This window comes from Crocuta crocuta, unplaced genomic scaffold (genome assembly GCF_008692635.1).
Source record: "Crocuta crocuta isolate KB4526 unplaced genomic scaffold, BGI_CrCroc_1.0 scaffold6, whole genome shotgun sequence".
Classification (NCBI taxonomy): domain Eukaryota; kingdom Metazoa; phylum Chordata; class Mammalia; order Carnivora; family Hyaenidae; genus Crocuta; species Crocuta crocuta.
In genome coordinates, this window is record NW_027531917.1 from 2,388,999 (window position 1) to 2,401,036 (window position 12,038).

General features: G+C 35.7%; 1 protein-coding gene across 1 annotated transcript in view; it reads left to right on the plus strand.

Annotated features, from left to right (window-relative positions):
• ABI3BP (ABI family member 3 binding protein) overlaps nucleotides 1-12,038 on the plus strand; it is a 204,694-nt gene that overhangs the window by 44,203 nt on the left and 148,453 nt on the right. The window contains exons 5-6 of the mRNA XM_077774920.1: nucleotides 4,465-4,646; nucleotides 5,214-5,269. Coding sequence (XP_077631046.1) covers nucleotides 4,465-4,646; nucleotides 5,214-5,269 — 238 coding nt within the window. The remainder of the gene's footprint in view (nucleotides 1-4,464; nucleotides 4,647-5,213; nucleotides 5,270-12,038) is intronic.

Sequence of the window (12,038 nt, forward strand, 5' to 3'; positions counted from 1 at the left end):
ATTGTCATTATTCATACTATTAGGGAGCTCTAAGCAGAGATAATGTCATTTGAACCAAACATTTCCTTCAATAGTTTCTTACCATGAAGACATGAAATGTTCTCATTCTTTAAAGTCCAAGTTGCTAGAGGCAGGCTTTCCAGAAGTCTGGTCTGATGACATTTGCTGATTGCTACTTATATTTTTAATAGATTAGTTGCACTTGTGTCCAAATTTAATGATCCACAAAAAGGGTGCAATCACCATTTGATTCTGAATGTCCTCAGACAATGGGAAGTCTGTGACTCTATGTTATGGTAAATAAACAATAAAATAAAGAGCCTTAAATAATGTTGAAAGGAATTGTGATTGTCCTTTTCCCTTCTGGGTCATTTTACATGTACGTTTTCATTTCCTTTTGTCAAGCACCACAGTAGAAAGACCATCTAATGCAATACTAAAGTATTAGCTTAGGAGTCAGAAAACTGCCATTTGCCTGGCTCTGTCCCTGACAATCACACCTTAGACACTTAATTCTTCTCTCTTTATTCTGTAATAATTCTTATTCTCATTTCACAGTTTATTATATGAATCAACTGAAGGAAATTTTAAAATCTTAACCCTCTGCAAATATTCACTATAGATATTTATTGTATTTTCCTTCAGTTTGCATTGATTCTATAGGAATGCTGACTTTTGGTAAGTGAAACCTTAGGCAATGACACATTGAAAAAGATAACATAATTGTAAACTTTATTACTTAAATTCATATTTTTGGTGATGGAATTATTGACCATTTAGAGCAATTATATTCTAATTTTAGAATGATCCCATGAGCACCCAAATATCCATTCTATTCATTCCACAAACATTTATGGAGTAACTTTTGTGTGCTGTACAGCATTGTTCATTATCATAAGGCCTGTATTTAGTTTTAAAATCAAGGAAATTTGCTTCATTGCTTTAGAGGTAAATAGTCTTACTATCTCTTTGAATATGTAGAACTTGTCTTAATATTTAGAATTATGTTATACAATGATCAATTAAGCCAGTGTTGGTAAGGATAACCTCTCTGAGGCTGAAGAAAAAGGTTGGCTGCCTCTATGTTTACTTTTCCTAACAAACTTGATATAAGAGTATTTTGAATGCTTTGTTATCAAGATAGAAAAAACTGTGCAGGATTTTTTTTTTTTTTAATGTTTATTTTTGAAAGAGAGAGATGCAGAGTACGAGTAGGGGAGGAGCAGAGAGAGAGAGGGAGGCAGAGAATCTGAAGCAGGCTCCAGGCTCTGAGCTGTCAGCACAAACCACAACCTGGGCCTTGAACTCATGAGCTGTGAGATCATGACCTGAGCTGTAGTTGAACACTCAACCAGCTGAATCACTCAGGCATGCTCTGTTTTTGTTGTTGTTGTTTTGGTCCGTCTGGTTTTGTTTTGTTTTTTTAACATTTGATTAGTTCTTAGAGAATTTTTGTACCATTTTATTACTGGGAAGATAATATAAAATCGAACTTACTGGTAACTCTGGAATCTGGCCTTTGGTAGTTGTATTAACAGCCCCACCCCCCACCACCTTGGATCATCCCAGCAATTGAGAATTCAAGTAATGCATCCAAAGTAGACATGCATAATGTGGTAGCCCATCAGGTCTGATTTTAGCTTCTCTGCAGTTTGCTGACATTTTCTAGTATCCAAGGCAAGGAAAAAACAGCCACAAAAATCCTGTGCAGCATACTTGTCAATAAGTGTGTTTCATAAATTTCTACTGATGTTTCAACTCACAGGACATAGAGGATTAGTAGTCTATAATGTTTGTTCCCAGGAGCAGCTAGTATTTTGACTGAACAGCTTCCTTCACTGTTTCTGTCTTTTGCTCCTTTGAAATCAGGAACTGAAGCCCTGACAGTTTTACTAGAAAGAAGCAAGCTAATGAATGACTTCAAGTAATTCAGTAGTTTGTAACTAGTAGGAATGTAGGCTGAATATACAATTACATTCAAAATACAAATGTACGGAAACCTACAAAACCATTCCCCCTCTCTCTGTATTTGTTAAACTATAACCCCCCTGCTGACTTGATGGGCATGCAACACGTGCATTTGCACAGGGTCTTCCACTTAGAAGGGTCCGTACTTGGTTTAACATCCTAATGTCGTTGTCTTGAAATGTTTAATCATTTTTGAACATGGGGTCTCATGTTTTAATTTTGGGATGAGGCTCACAAATTGTGTAGCCAGTCTTGGCCCTTGTTTGCAGAAATTCTAGGTAATTCTTTTTGTGTATCATTAACAATGTATTCCTAGCACTTAGAAGGGGCAAAATAAGCATTTTTAGCATGAGTAAATGAGTGACTTTGTAAGGCTTTGAGTAAAAGCAACTGATCAGAATCTTAGCCCATTTAATTTTGCTAGGATAGGGAGTAGGGGAGAGGTACTAAATTTTTGAGAGAAAATTTAAAATAGAAGAATCTAAAATAATATAACAAACACCTATGTTCCCATCAGCATATATGACAGCTATTATTTTATTCTATTTATTGAAAATGTTTATTTAAAAATATAAAGCAGATAAAATATGCTTGTTGGCCCCCTACGTCTACTCTCCTTTATCCACTGGGAGGGGCATCTGGGTGGCTCAGTCCCTTAAGTGGGTAAGCATCCGATTTCAACTCCGGTCATGATATCATGGTTTGTTAATTTGAGCCCCACATTGGGCTCTGTGCTGATGGTGCAGAGCCTACTTTGGATCTTCTGTACTCTCCCCCTCTGCTCCTCCCCCACTCTCGTGTGTTCTCTCGAAAATAAGCATTAAAAAAAATTCTTACCTCACTGCGAACTAGAGAACTAACACAAATGTTGGCTCCTTGCGCATGTACCCCAGTGTTCATAGCAGCACTCTCCACAATAGCTAAAACATGGAAAGAGCCGAAGTGTCCATCAACAGACGAATGGATCAAGAAGATGTGGTTTATCTATACCATGGAATACTACATGGCAATGAGAAACAATGAAATCTGGCCATGTGTAGCAACATGGATGGACCTTGAGGGTGTTATGCTGAGCGAAATAAGTCAGGCAGAGAAGGACAAATATCATATGTTTGCACGTACAGGAGAATTAGGAGGAACTTGATGGAGGAACAAGGGGGAGAAGAAGGGGGAAAATGGTGGGGGAAAGGGAGAGAGGCAAACCATGAGAGACTCTTGAATGCTGACAAAAACTGAGGACTGATGGATGTGAGGCACAGGGTTGATGGGCATGGAGGAGGACACTTGTGGAGATGAGCACTGGGTGTTATGTGGAAACTAATTTGACGATAAACTATTTGTAAAAAACAAAAAACAAAAAACAAATGTTGGCTCCTTGCAGTATTTGTTGTCTCTTTATACTGCCAGGAATAATATATAGTAACAAATTTTTTTGTGAGCATTATAATATTTATGTGAATCATATAAAACTATATATCATCTTGTAATTTCATTGAGTATTATGTTCCTAAAGTCTGTTCATATCGATATACACAGCTCTAGCTCTTTCATTTCTTATGACTGTATGCAGTACTAATGAACTCCCCTGTCCTGATGGGGACACCTTGTGAGGCTGTTCAGAACAGGGTCAGAGGAGTCTTTGTATTCTGGTTCTGCCACTGGTGCAAGTCACTAGGTGTGTGGCAATGGGCAAGTAAAATGATCTTTCTGAATCTCTATTTTCACATCTGTAGAATGGGATTAATAACTTCTACCACTTCAGATGATTTTATGACAAATTAGATAATATATATAAAACCTGGCATGTGATAAAAGTGCACAAAAATAGTGGTGACAATTATCATTACTTCACTGTATATATATGTCTGAATATTACGAACCCCTAAGCAAATGGGTAACCTTGATCTTAAATTTGCATGGTTTGGTTCTTTTAATTGAACTCGTAGCTTGGTTTTGGTTTTGATTCTCTTTTTATGATGATAAGAATATTTTACCCTTAAAATGCCTTTGTGGATGTGTCTTAGAGTTTGAGTTTTCCCTTGTACAAAATTGAATGATATCACTTCTAACACACATTCCATGGCATAAACCCCTACAGTTCCAAGCTTAAACCCATACAGCTATAAAACTTCAATATTAAGCACTTGTGAAATTATACCTATGCTCTGTTCTATGCATAATTGGAAAGAAATTGGAAAGAAATTTAATGAGCATCCAGCACTTTCCAACTTTGATTTTGCAAAGTAGCAAATAATAGAACTGAATCTTGTCAGACTGTGCTTCACATTCTCCAATTTGGCATTAGAAATTAAAAAAACTTAAGTACACACTAAGCTATTTTGCCATGTTCTCTTCAATTTATAAAAAATAAAAACAGAAGCCAATATTAAACACAGTCTTTGAAGTAGATAGGAGTCTGTGATGTATTAAGAAACCTGAAATAGCACTCTGATTCTCCCTGTGGTTTAAAAGCATTGCGTTTTGGTTATTCAACAGATATTATACAATTCGCTATAGAGAAAAGGATAAGGAGAAGAAATGGGTTTTTCAACTCTGTCCAGCCACTGAAACAATTGTGGAAAATCTAAAACCCAACACGGTTTATGAATTTGGAGTGAAAGACAATGTAGAAGGTGGAATTTGGAGTAAGATTTTCAATCACAAGACTATTGTTGGCAGTAAGTACCTGAAACTGTTTGGGGATGTTTTTGTAACTTTTATCTTTTTTTCCTAAGTACAAAATTTTAATTATTTTATTTTTAAATGTAAGAGGAGTTATTTCCCATCCTCTAATACTTAAGAAAATACAAAAGGAAACAGAATTTGAGTATTCATATTTCAGAATCTTTTATATTGATGAGTGTTTTTCTAAACAGAAAATATGATGAAATGATGTTTGATGCCTTTGTTGATAACACTTTTTTGGCCATTTTAGTATTTTCAGTCAATCTCAGATCTGTGAACCAACTGAGTGAAAACAGCAGCAATGTATACAGGTGTTCAGAATGGAAAGCTGGGCCAGTAGAAGTGAACATAAAAAGACTTGAAGGGGTCCTGGGCATTCTTCCTTGTCATCCCTTCATTCAAACTTCATTGGAATCAGTGATTGAAATGATAGTAAATATACAATATAAATAACAAGCCTATTCTAGAAAAAGAGTTATAGTTGTCCTCATCATGAGTAGGAAGAGTTAATTTAGGAACAAAAAATGAAAATAATGTTATTTTCTCCTTGTTTTTGTCAGGTAAAACCAAAGTCAATGGGAAAATCCAAAGTACCTATGACCAAACTCACACAGTGGTAGGTACCAGGTTATTCTCAGGAATGTTTTTTAGAAATTATGTCTGCATTATGTTTTTGTTTTTGTTGTTGTTTTAGTTGCAAGGAAATAGACCTACTAGGATTAGTTGACTGACCATGGGGCTTTGTGTAAAGAACTTAATGCTTTAGGAATTTTTCAGAAAATCTAGGTTGAAATATGAGACCAAATTATCTAATATGTTTATAGCTCTAAAATATTGATGTTCTATATAGTTACTATAGTACATACAGATTCCGGGTATTTTGAGGTTATGCTTATTATCTGCAGTGGATTGTCTTTTATAATAACATATTTCTAGAGTAAACTTGTGTATCTTCTATTTACATTGGTATTATTCACTTCTCTGTCCTCTTCCCTATATTTTCTCACTTCCTACTTAAAGAGCTAACCCTTTTCAAAATGATGAAGCAACTGGCTTGGTTTTTATTTGTGCCTAGCCTCTAGTAAGTGTAGTATATGTCTTCATATCTTATCTGCCAGGCATCCCCCTCATCTAGACCCTCTCACTGCAGAAACTCAGTCTCTTGTTCTCTATTTTCCTCCACTTTTCAAAATCTATTCCCAGGAAGTTATGTACTACCTGTTATACATGTAAGTCATTGTTATAACCATCATAGAGATGTTTGCTTTTTCTTTTATTGTTTTCATCCATTTCTCCTTTTTTAAATTTATTTAAATTCAAGTTAGTTAACATACAGTGTAGTGTTTCAGGAGTAGAACCCGGTGATTCATCACTTCCACATGACAACCAGTGCCCATCTCAACAAGTGCTTTCTTTATGCCCATCACCCATTTAGCCCATACCCCCACCAATCTCCCCTCCAGCAACCCTCAGTTTATCCTCTGTCTTTAAGAGTCTCTTACGGTTTGTCTCCTTCTCAGTCTTTATTTTTCCTTCCCTTCCTCTATGTTGACCAGTTGTGTTTTTTAAGTTCCACATTTGAGTGAAATCATATGATACTTATCTCTCTCTGACTTATTTTGCTTAGCATAGTACCCTAGAGATCCATCCACATTGTTGTAAATGGCAAGATTCATTCTTTTTGATTACTGAATTTAATATTCCATTATGTGTGTGTATGTGTATATATGTGTGTATATACACACACATATTATATGTGTGTATATATATGCCGTGTGTGTGTGTGTGTGTGTGTGTGTGTGTGTATTCCATCTTTATTCATTCATCAGTAGATGGACATTTGGGCTCTTTCTATAATTTGACTATTATTGATAGTGCTGCTATAAACATTGGGGTGCATGTGCCCCTTCAAATCAGCATTTTTGTGTCCTTTGGATAAATACCTACTAGTGCAATTTCTGGGTCATAAGGTAGTTTTATTTTCAAGTTTTTGAGGAACCTCCACACTGTTTTTCATAGTGGCTGCACCGGTTTCCATTCCCACCAACAGTGCAGGAGGGTCCTCTATCTCCACATCCATTAAATCACATGACCAATTATAAAATGAAGGCCCAAGCAGGTAGAGGAGGCACTCTGGTGAGAAAGGGGAAACGTGGTGCTGGCTTTGGTCCCTATGTGTTGGGAGTATCCAGCCAGGGAAATACCCTACAGTCAAGTGAACATGCAAAGACTATTCATGGCTGCAAATTTGCTCTATTTAATGTGTGCATGTTGTATGTGGATGGATATCTTTTTATGTCTAATATAATCAAAAAAATACCCCATTGATTATGTAGCCCAGTAGGAAAAAAGGTAGTAAGTACCTCATTGGGATGGAAAAAAAATTGCAGGATTCTTGTCAGTGACAGAAAAATAGTTTGGGTAAAAAGAATAGACTGAGAATTAATCCAGATAAGATAAATGTTTCTCTGGATTGCATTGGCAGAAAAGTGTGTCCATTGTAAAGTTGTTATCAAGTAAGAATTATTAGATTGCCCAAGAAAGTGTTGTGCTGTGTTGCAAATCATCATGTAAGAAAGGAGATGGCAGGTAAATTCCCATGTCTCATTCATTCATTTTCTTCTTTAGTCTTTGATTTGTTTCCCGATAATCTAATATCTAAAAATTGAAGCTATATAGACATGGGAAAAGCAATAATAACAAAACTATCTATAATACTGCCAAATAAAGACCAGTAAAAAATCATTTATAATCCACTTAGTCAAAGTATGGCATAGCATATTTCATGTCATAAAAAGCTCTTCCTATATATGATTTTAATCACCGTGTATTCTATAACATAACTCCACTATCATGTGCTCAGTTTCCAATTTATAGACATTTATCTCTAATTGTTTTTAATTGTCAGTGATGTTACGGCAAACATTTATGAGCATAATCTTTGTTAATTTTTCTACTTGTTTCTTTAAACTTAATAGGAATTAAAAACTTAGATTCTTGACATTTTGAAAACTTCTTAATATATATGATCAAATTTCTTTCTAGAAAGGTTGTGCCATTTTGCCATCTTGCTATTAATGTATGAGAGTTATCTTGCTATAGTGCCCTGATTATCAACATTATGTATTTCCATCACTAAATTTTCAGCTAATGCAATAGTTTAAAATTTTTTCTGTAATTTTTTCTCTGATTTCTAATATAGCACTACTTTCTTCACTTGATTATCAGCCATTTGTATTTTCCATTTAATGACTTTTAGTTTTAGTCCAGTCTCATGGTTTTTATTGAATAGATTTTTAAAGACTTTACAGATTAAAGAACATTGACTCTTTGTTACATCATCTAGAAACATTATTCTCACATTTGTTATCAGTTTTGTTTATGGGAATTTTTGCAATAGGCTAGTCTTAAAATTTGTTTAATCAAATTATTTGTCTTTTCCATTGTCTTATTTTAAATTACATTATATTTTATAAAGCCCTTCCTTATCCAGAGAGCAGATATTTCCCTATTTTGCTTTTAGTTTTATATGTGGTTTGATTTTTGTGCTGATTAAATTCTAAACTATATGGGTTGTCTTTCACTATATTGCAAGTAGTAAGGTCATATATTGATTAGATTATATATATTTTTTATGCATATATATTTTTTTTCCCAAACAATCATTTGGCCTAGTACTAAGTATTGAGTTGTGTCATTCCTTATAAAGGCTCCTCTGGCTTTGTCTCAAATCCAACCACAGGGGATAGAGTTGCTTTTTGATTCTCTTCTAGAATAATCTCCACTCTTGTTGTGAATGGTTACCTAGGAAGCATATCTATCTCCCACCCTCCTGGCTGTTATGCTTTGTCTTTCATGTGACTCAATGATGTCATTTCTTTCATTCCTTTTCTTCAGCAATCATATCCCAATAATGTTTTGTGGCAGAATATTTCATCTGGTGAGAGTTACTCAGCAAAATCAGGAAAGATGATTGATGTTTATTCCCAAGGAATTTAATTTCTTTTTCATATCATCAATAGTCATGATGTAAAGGTCCAGGAAGAAACTTCCTGCATCTGTGACATAAAGCCAGATATTTTATCACTTCAAGCTGTGAGGCGGAGTACTCCCAACTCCAGCCAGCTGTGATGAGTTGTGGTTTGAAACTCTTGGTTATTTCCAAAGGAAAACCCAGATTAATTAAAAAGATATTTTAAGGCCTCTCTGCGGGGCTTTCTCCATTGTCACTTTCTGCACAGTCATCTGTGCTCTTGGGTAGCCTGGAACACAGGAAAGTTGAAAAGGAACTACTTGGGATAGCCTTAGACCATCTTACATGACCACTTGATGTGATATTTTAGAAGTATATTTTAATCCAAATAGTCAATATTAATCCAAATGTTCAGACATCTCCGAGACTGCTTTTAGACGGCAATATTTCAAGAGCTATGAAATTAAATCCAGATGTTGTACTTTTAGACTTTTAAGCAAAAGAAGCTTTGAAAAATGCTTTCATTCACCTATACATGTTTACACCTAAAACTTGTATGCAGCAAACACTTAACCTCTTCTAAACAGATATTTGAAAAGGGAAAGACAATTTGAACTATAGGTTATCCAGTTTTAAAAGATAAATAATATTTCTGTTAAGGATTTGGGTGTTAAAAACAGCCCCATCTTAAGGATCTGGTGCATTATATTTGTAATTCATATATCTCCACACGTGTTCTGTTGGCAAATCCCAGCACATTTGTACCAGACACAGGTGCCAGAGGTCTCTTCCGATTGGTTGGTGCCTTTATTCTACTTTCAGTATCACCCCTGCCTATATCTCCATAAAAATCAGACAAAAAGTGAATTTAAAAATTGTAATTTGTCCTATATAAGTTGTATTATTTGAGATTCAAGATACTGTGAAAGAAAAAAAACATATTTATCATAATTATGCTATTTGGTCCATGTCGAGAATCTAGAACACTTTTTTTTAAAGTTCATTTATTTATTTTGAGAGAGATTGTGTGTGCAGGCTTGAGAACTAATTGAGGGGAGGAACAGAGAGAGAAAGAGGGAAAAGAGAGAATCCCAAGCAGGCTCTAAGTTAGTGCAGAGCCCCACATGGGACTTGAACTCACGAACTGTGAGATGATGACCTGAACCAAAATCTAGAGGTGGTTGCTTAATGGAGTGAGCTTCCCAGGGGCCTGTAGAACACTGTTTATGGAGGGAAACCTTATGATTACTGACAAGTTTTATTATATTATATATGATTCAGTCAAGAACAGTGGCCTATATGTGGATCTTGAGAAACTTAACAGAAGACGATGGTGGGAAGGGAAGGGTAAACAAAAGGTACAGAGAGGGAAGGAGGCAAACCATAAGAGACTCTTAAATACTGAGAACAAGGGGCACCTGGGTGGCTCAGTCGGTTGAACCACCGACTTCGGCTCAGGTCATGATCTCACAGTTTGTAGTTTCGGTCCCGAGTCTGGCTCTGTGCTGAAAGCTTGATCAGAGCTTGAATCCTGCTTTAGATTCTGTGTCTCCTTATCTCTCTACCCTACCCCATTCGTGCTCTGTCTCTCTCCATCTGTCAATAATAAATAAATGTAAAAAAATTTTTAAATACTAAGAACAAACAGAGTTGTTGGAGGTGGGGGAAAGGGAAAAGTGGGTGATGGGCACTGAGGAGGGCACTTGCTGGAATGAGCACGGGGTGTTATATGGAAACCAATTTGACAATAAATTATATTTTTTTAAAAAAAAGAACAATGACTAAAAGGACCTAATTTTAACACATTACATCTATATTAAAAAAAAAAACTAAGTTACATTACTAGTTCACTAGTTGAACAGTTTTTGAAGTACATAGCATTTAACAGATTTTATTTTATTTTATTTTATTTTTAAGTGTTTATTTTTGAGAGAGAGAGTGTGTGTGCGCACATTCAAGGTTGGGAGGGGTGTGGCAGAGAGAAAGGGAGATGGAGGATCTGAAGCGGGCTCCAATCGGACAGTAGAGAACTTGATGCAGGGCTGGAACTCACGAACCCTATGAAATCATGCCCTAAGCCTAAGTTGGTCATTTAGTCAACTGAGCCACCCAGGTGCCCCTTAATAGAGATTTTAAAATAGAAGTTAATTTTTTAATCAAAATTTCCTTAGAAAAAGTGTTCCCTTAATATATATGTTTTTACCCTTCCATTTTTTTCTATAAAAGATCCACCTATCTTTAAAACCATGTTTATTATTGGCAAAAAAGAGAAGTTGTGACAATTTTTAAAGTGTAACAGTTATCAGATAAGTAAAGAGAACAGGGAGAAATACCATGTGGTTTCCACCCACACTTTAAGATTGTATACTATGAGTATATCAGGTATCCTTAGCAATTGCTGTCTTAAATAGAAACTTGAAAAATTTCTATCTAGACCAATGATACGATTAAAGGTGTATATCTGATTCCTCCCTAAATGGCCAGAAATATGAAGACTTTGGCAAGTAAGACATTAGATTAAATCAGTATGTTTCCTAACTTTAATTAGAACAGCCTAAAAATGGTTTAAAAATTAAAACCACAGTGTAATAGGTCCAAGTTCTTTTCATGTGGTTTGGCTCTTAAACCACTGAAGCTTGATTTTGAGCAACCCTTAGCCACTCCCTAAATGGGCAGCTTTTCTTGATCTCAGGACCTAAAACTAAAGTTAAATCTACAATGAATATTCTGATACCACAAAAACACAAATAGCCAAACTTGTAAAGAAGAGGCTGCAAAGAATAGCATTATCACTACATGTATTAAAGCTAATTTTCAAAATAATGCCAGGAGGATGTTAGTATAATGCAGAGTGAATAAGAAGTCTCTCATCCTATATAATAGGGTGAGAGGATGAAATAACCACTGCCGTAGTTATTTGCAGATATACATAGGCTTTCCCTAACCAGGACTCAAAATCAGGCCGAATTGGTCATCAGCTCACTGCTATTGACCACATGGGCATTCTCTCCCCTAGAATCTCCCCACTGGATACTTGGCCACAGAAAAATGGTAGAAATGAATTCCCTTAAATAGTCCCCCAGCTTACAACCTAGGTTCTTTAGGAACAGGGTATCCTGAAAGGCAGGAAAAATGAAATACTGCATTTATTACAGGGCAGGAGGGAAATATGCCCACTTCCTGGCATACAGTAAACACAGAAAAAGAGTTTCTAATAAAGGGAGGACAAGATCTGTGGTAATGGAGGAATGGGAGTCCACAAAAGGTCCACAGAAAGGACAGCCATCAAGGACATGGCCTGAGAGCAAGACTGAGACAGCAAGGAAGGGTAGCTGGTACCTTTTTCAAAAACACTGTACACAGAACACTTTGATTAAAATTGGGTTGTAATTAGTTAAACACTGTTAACTTA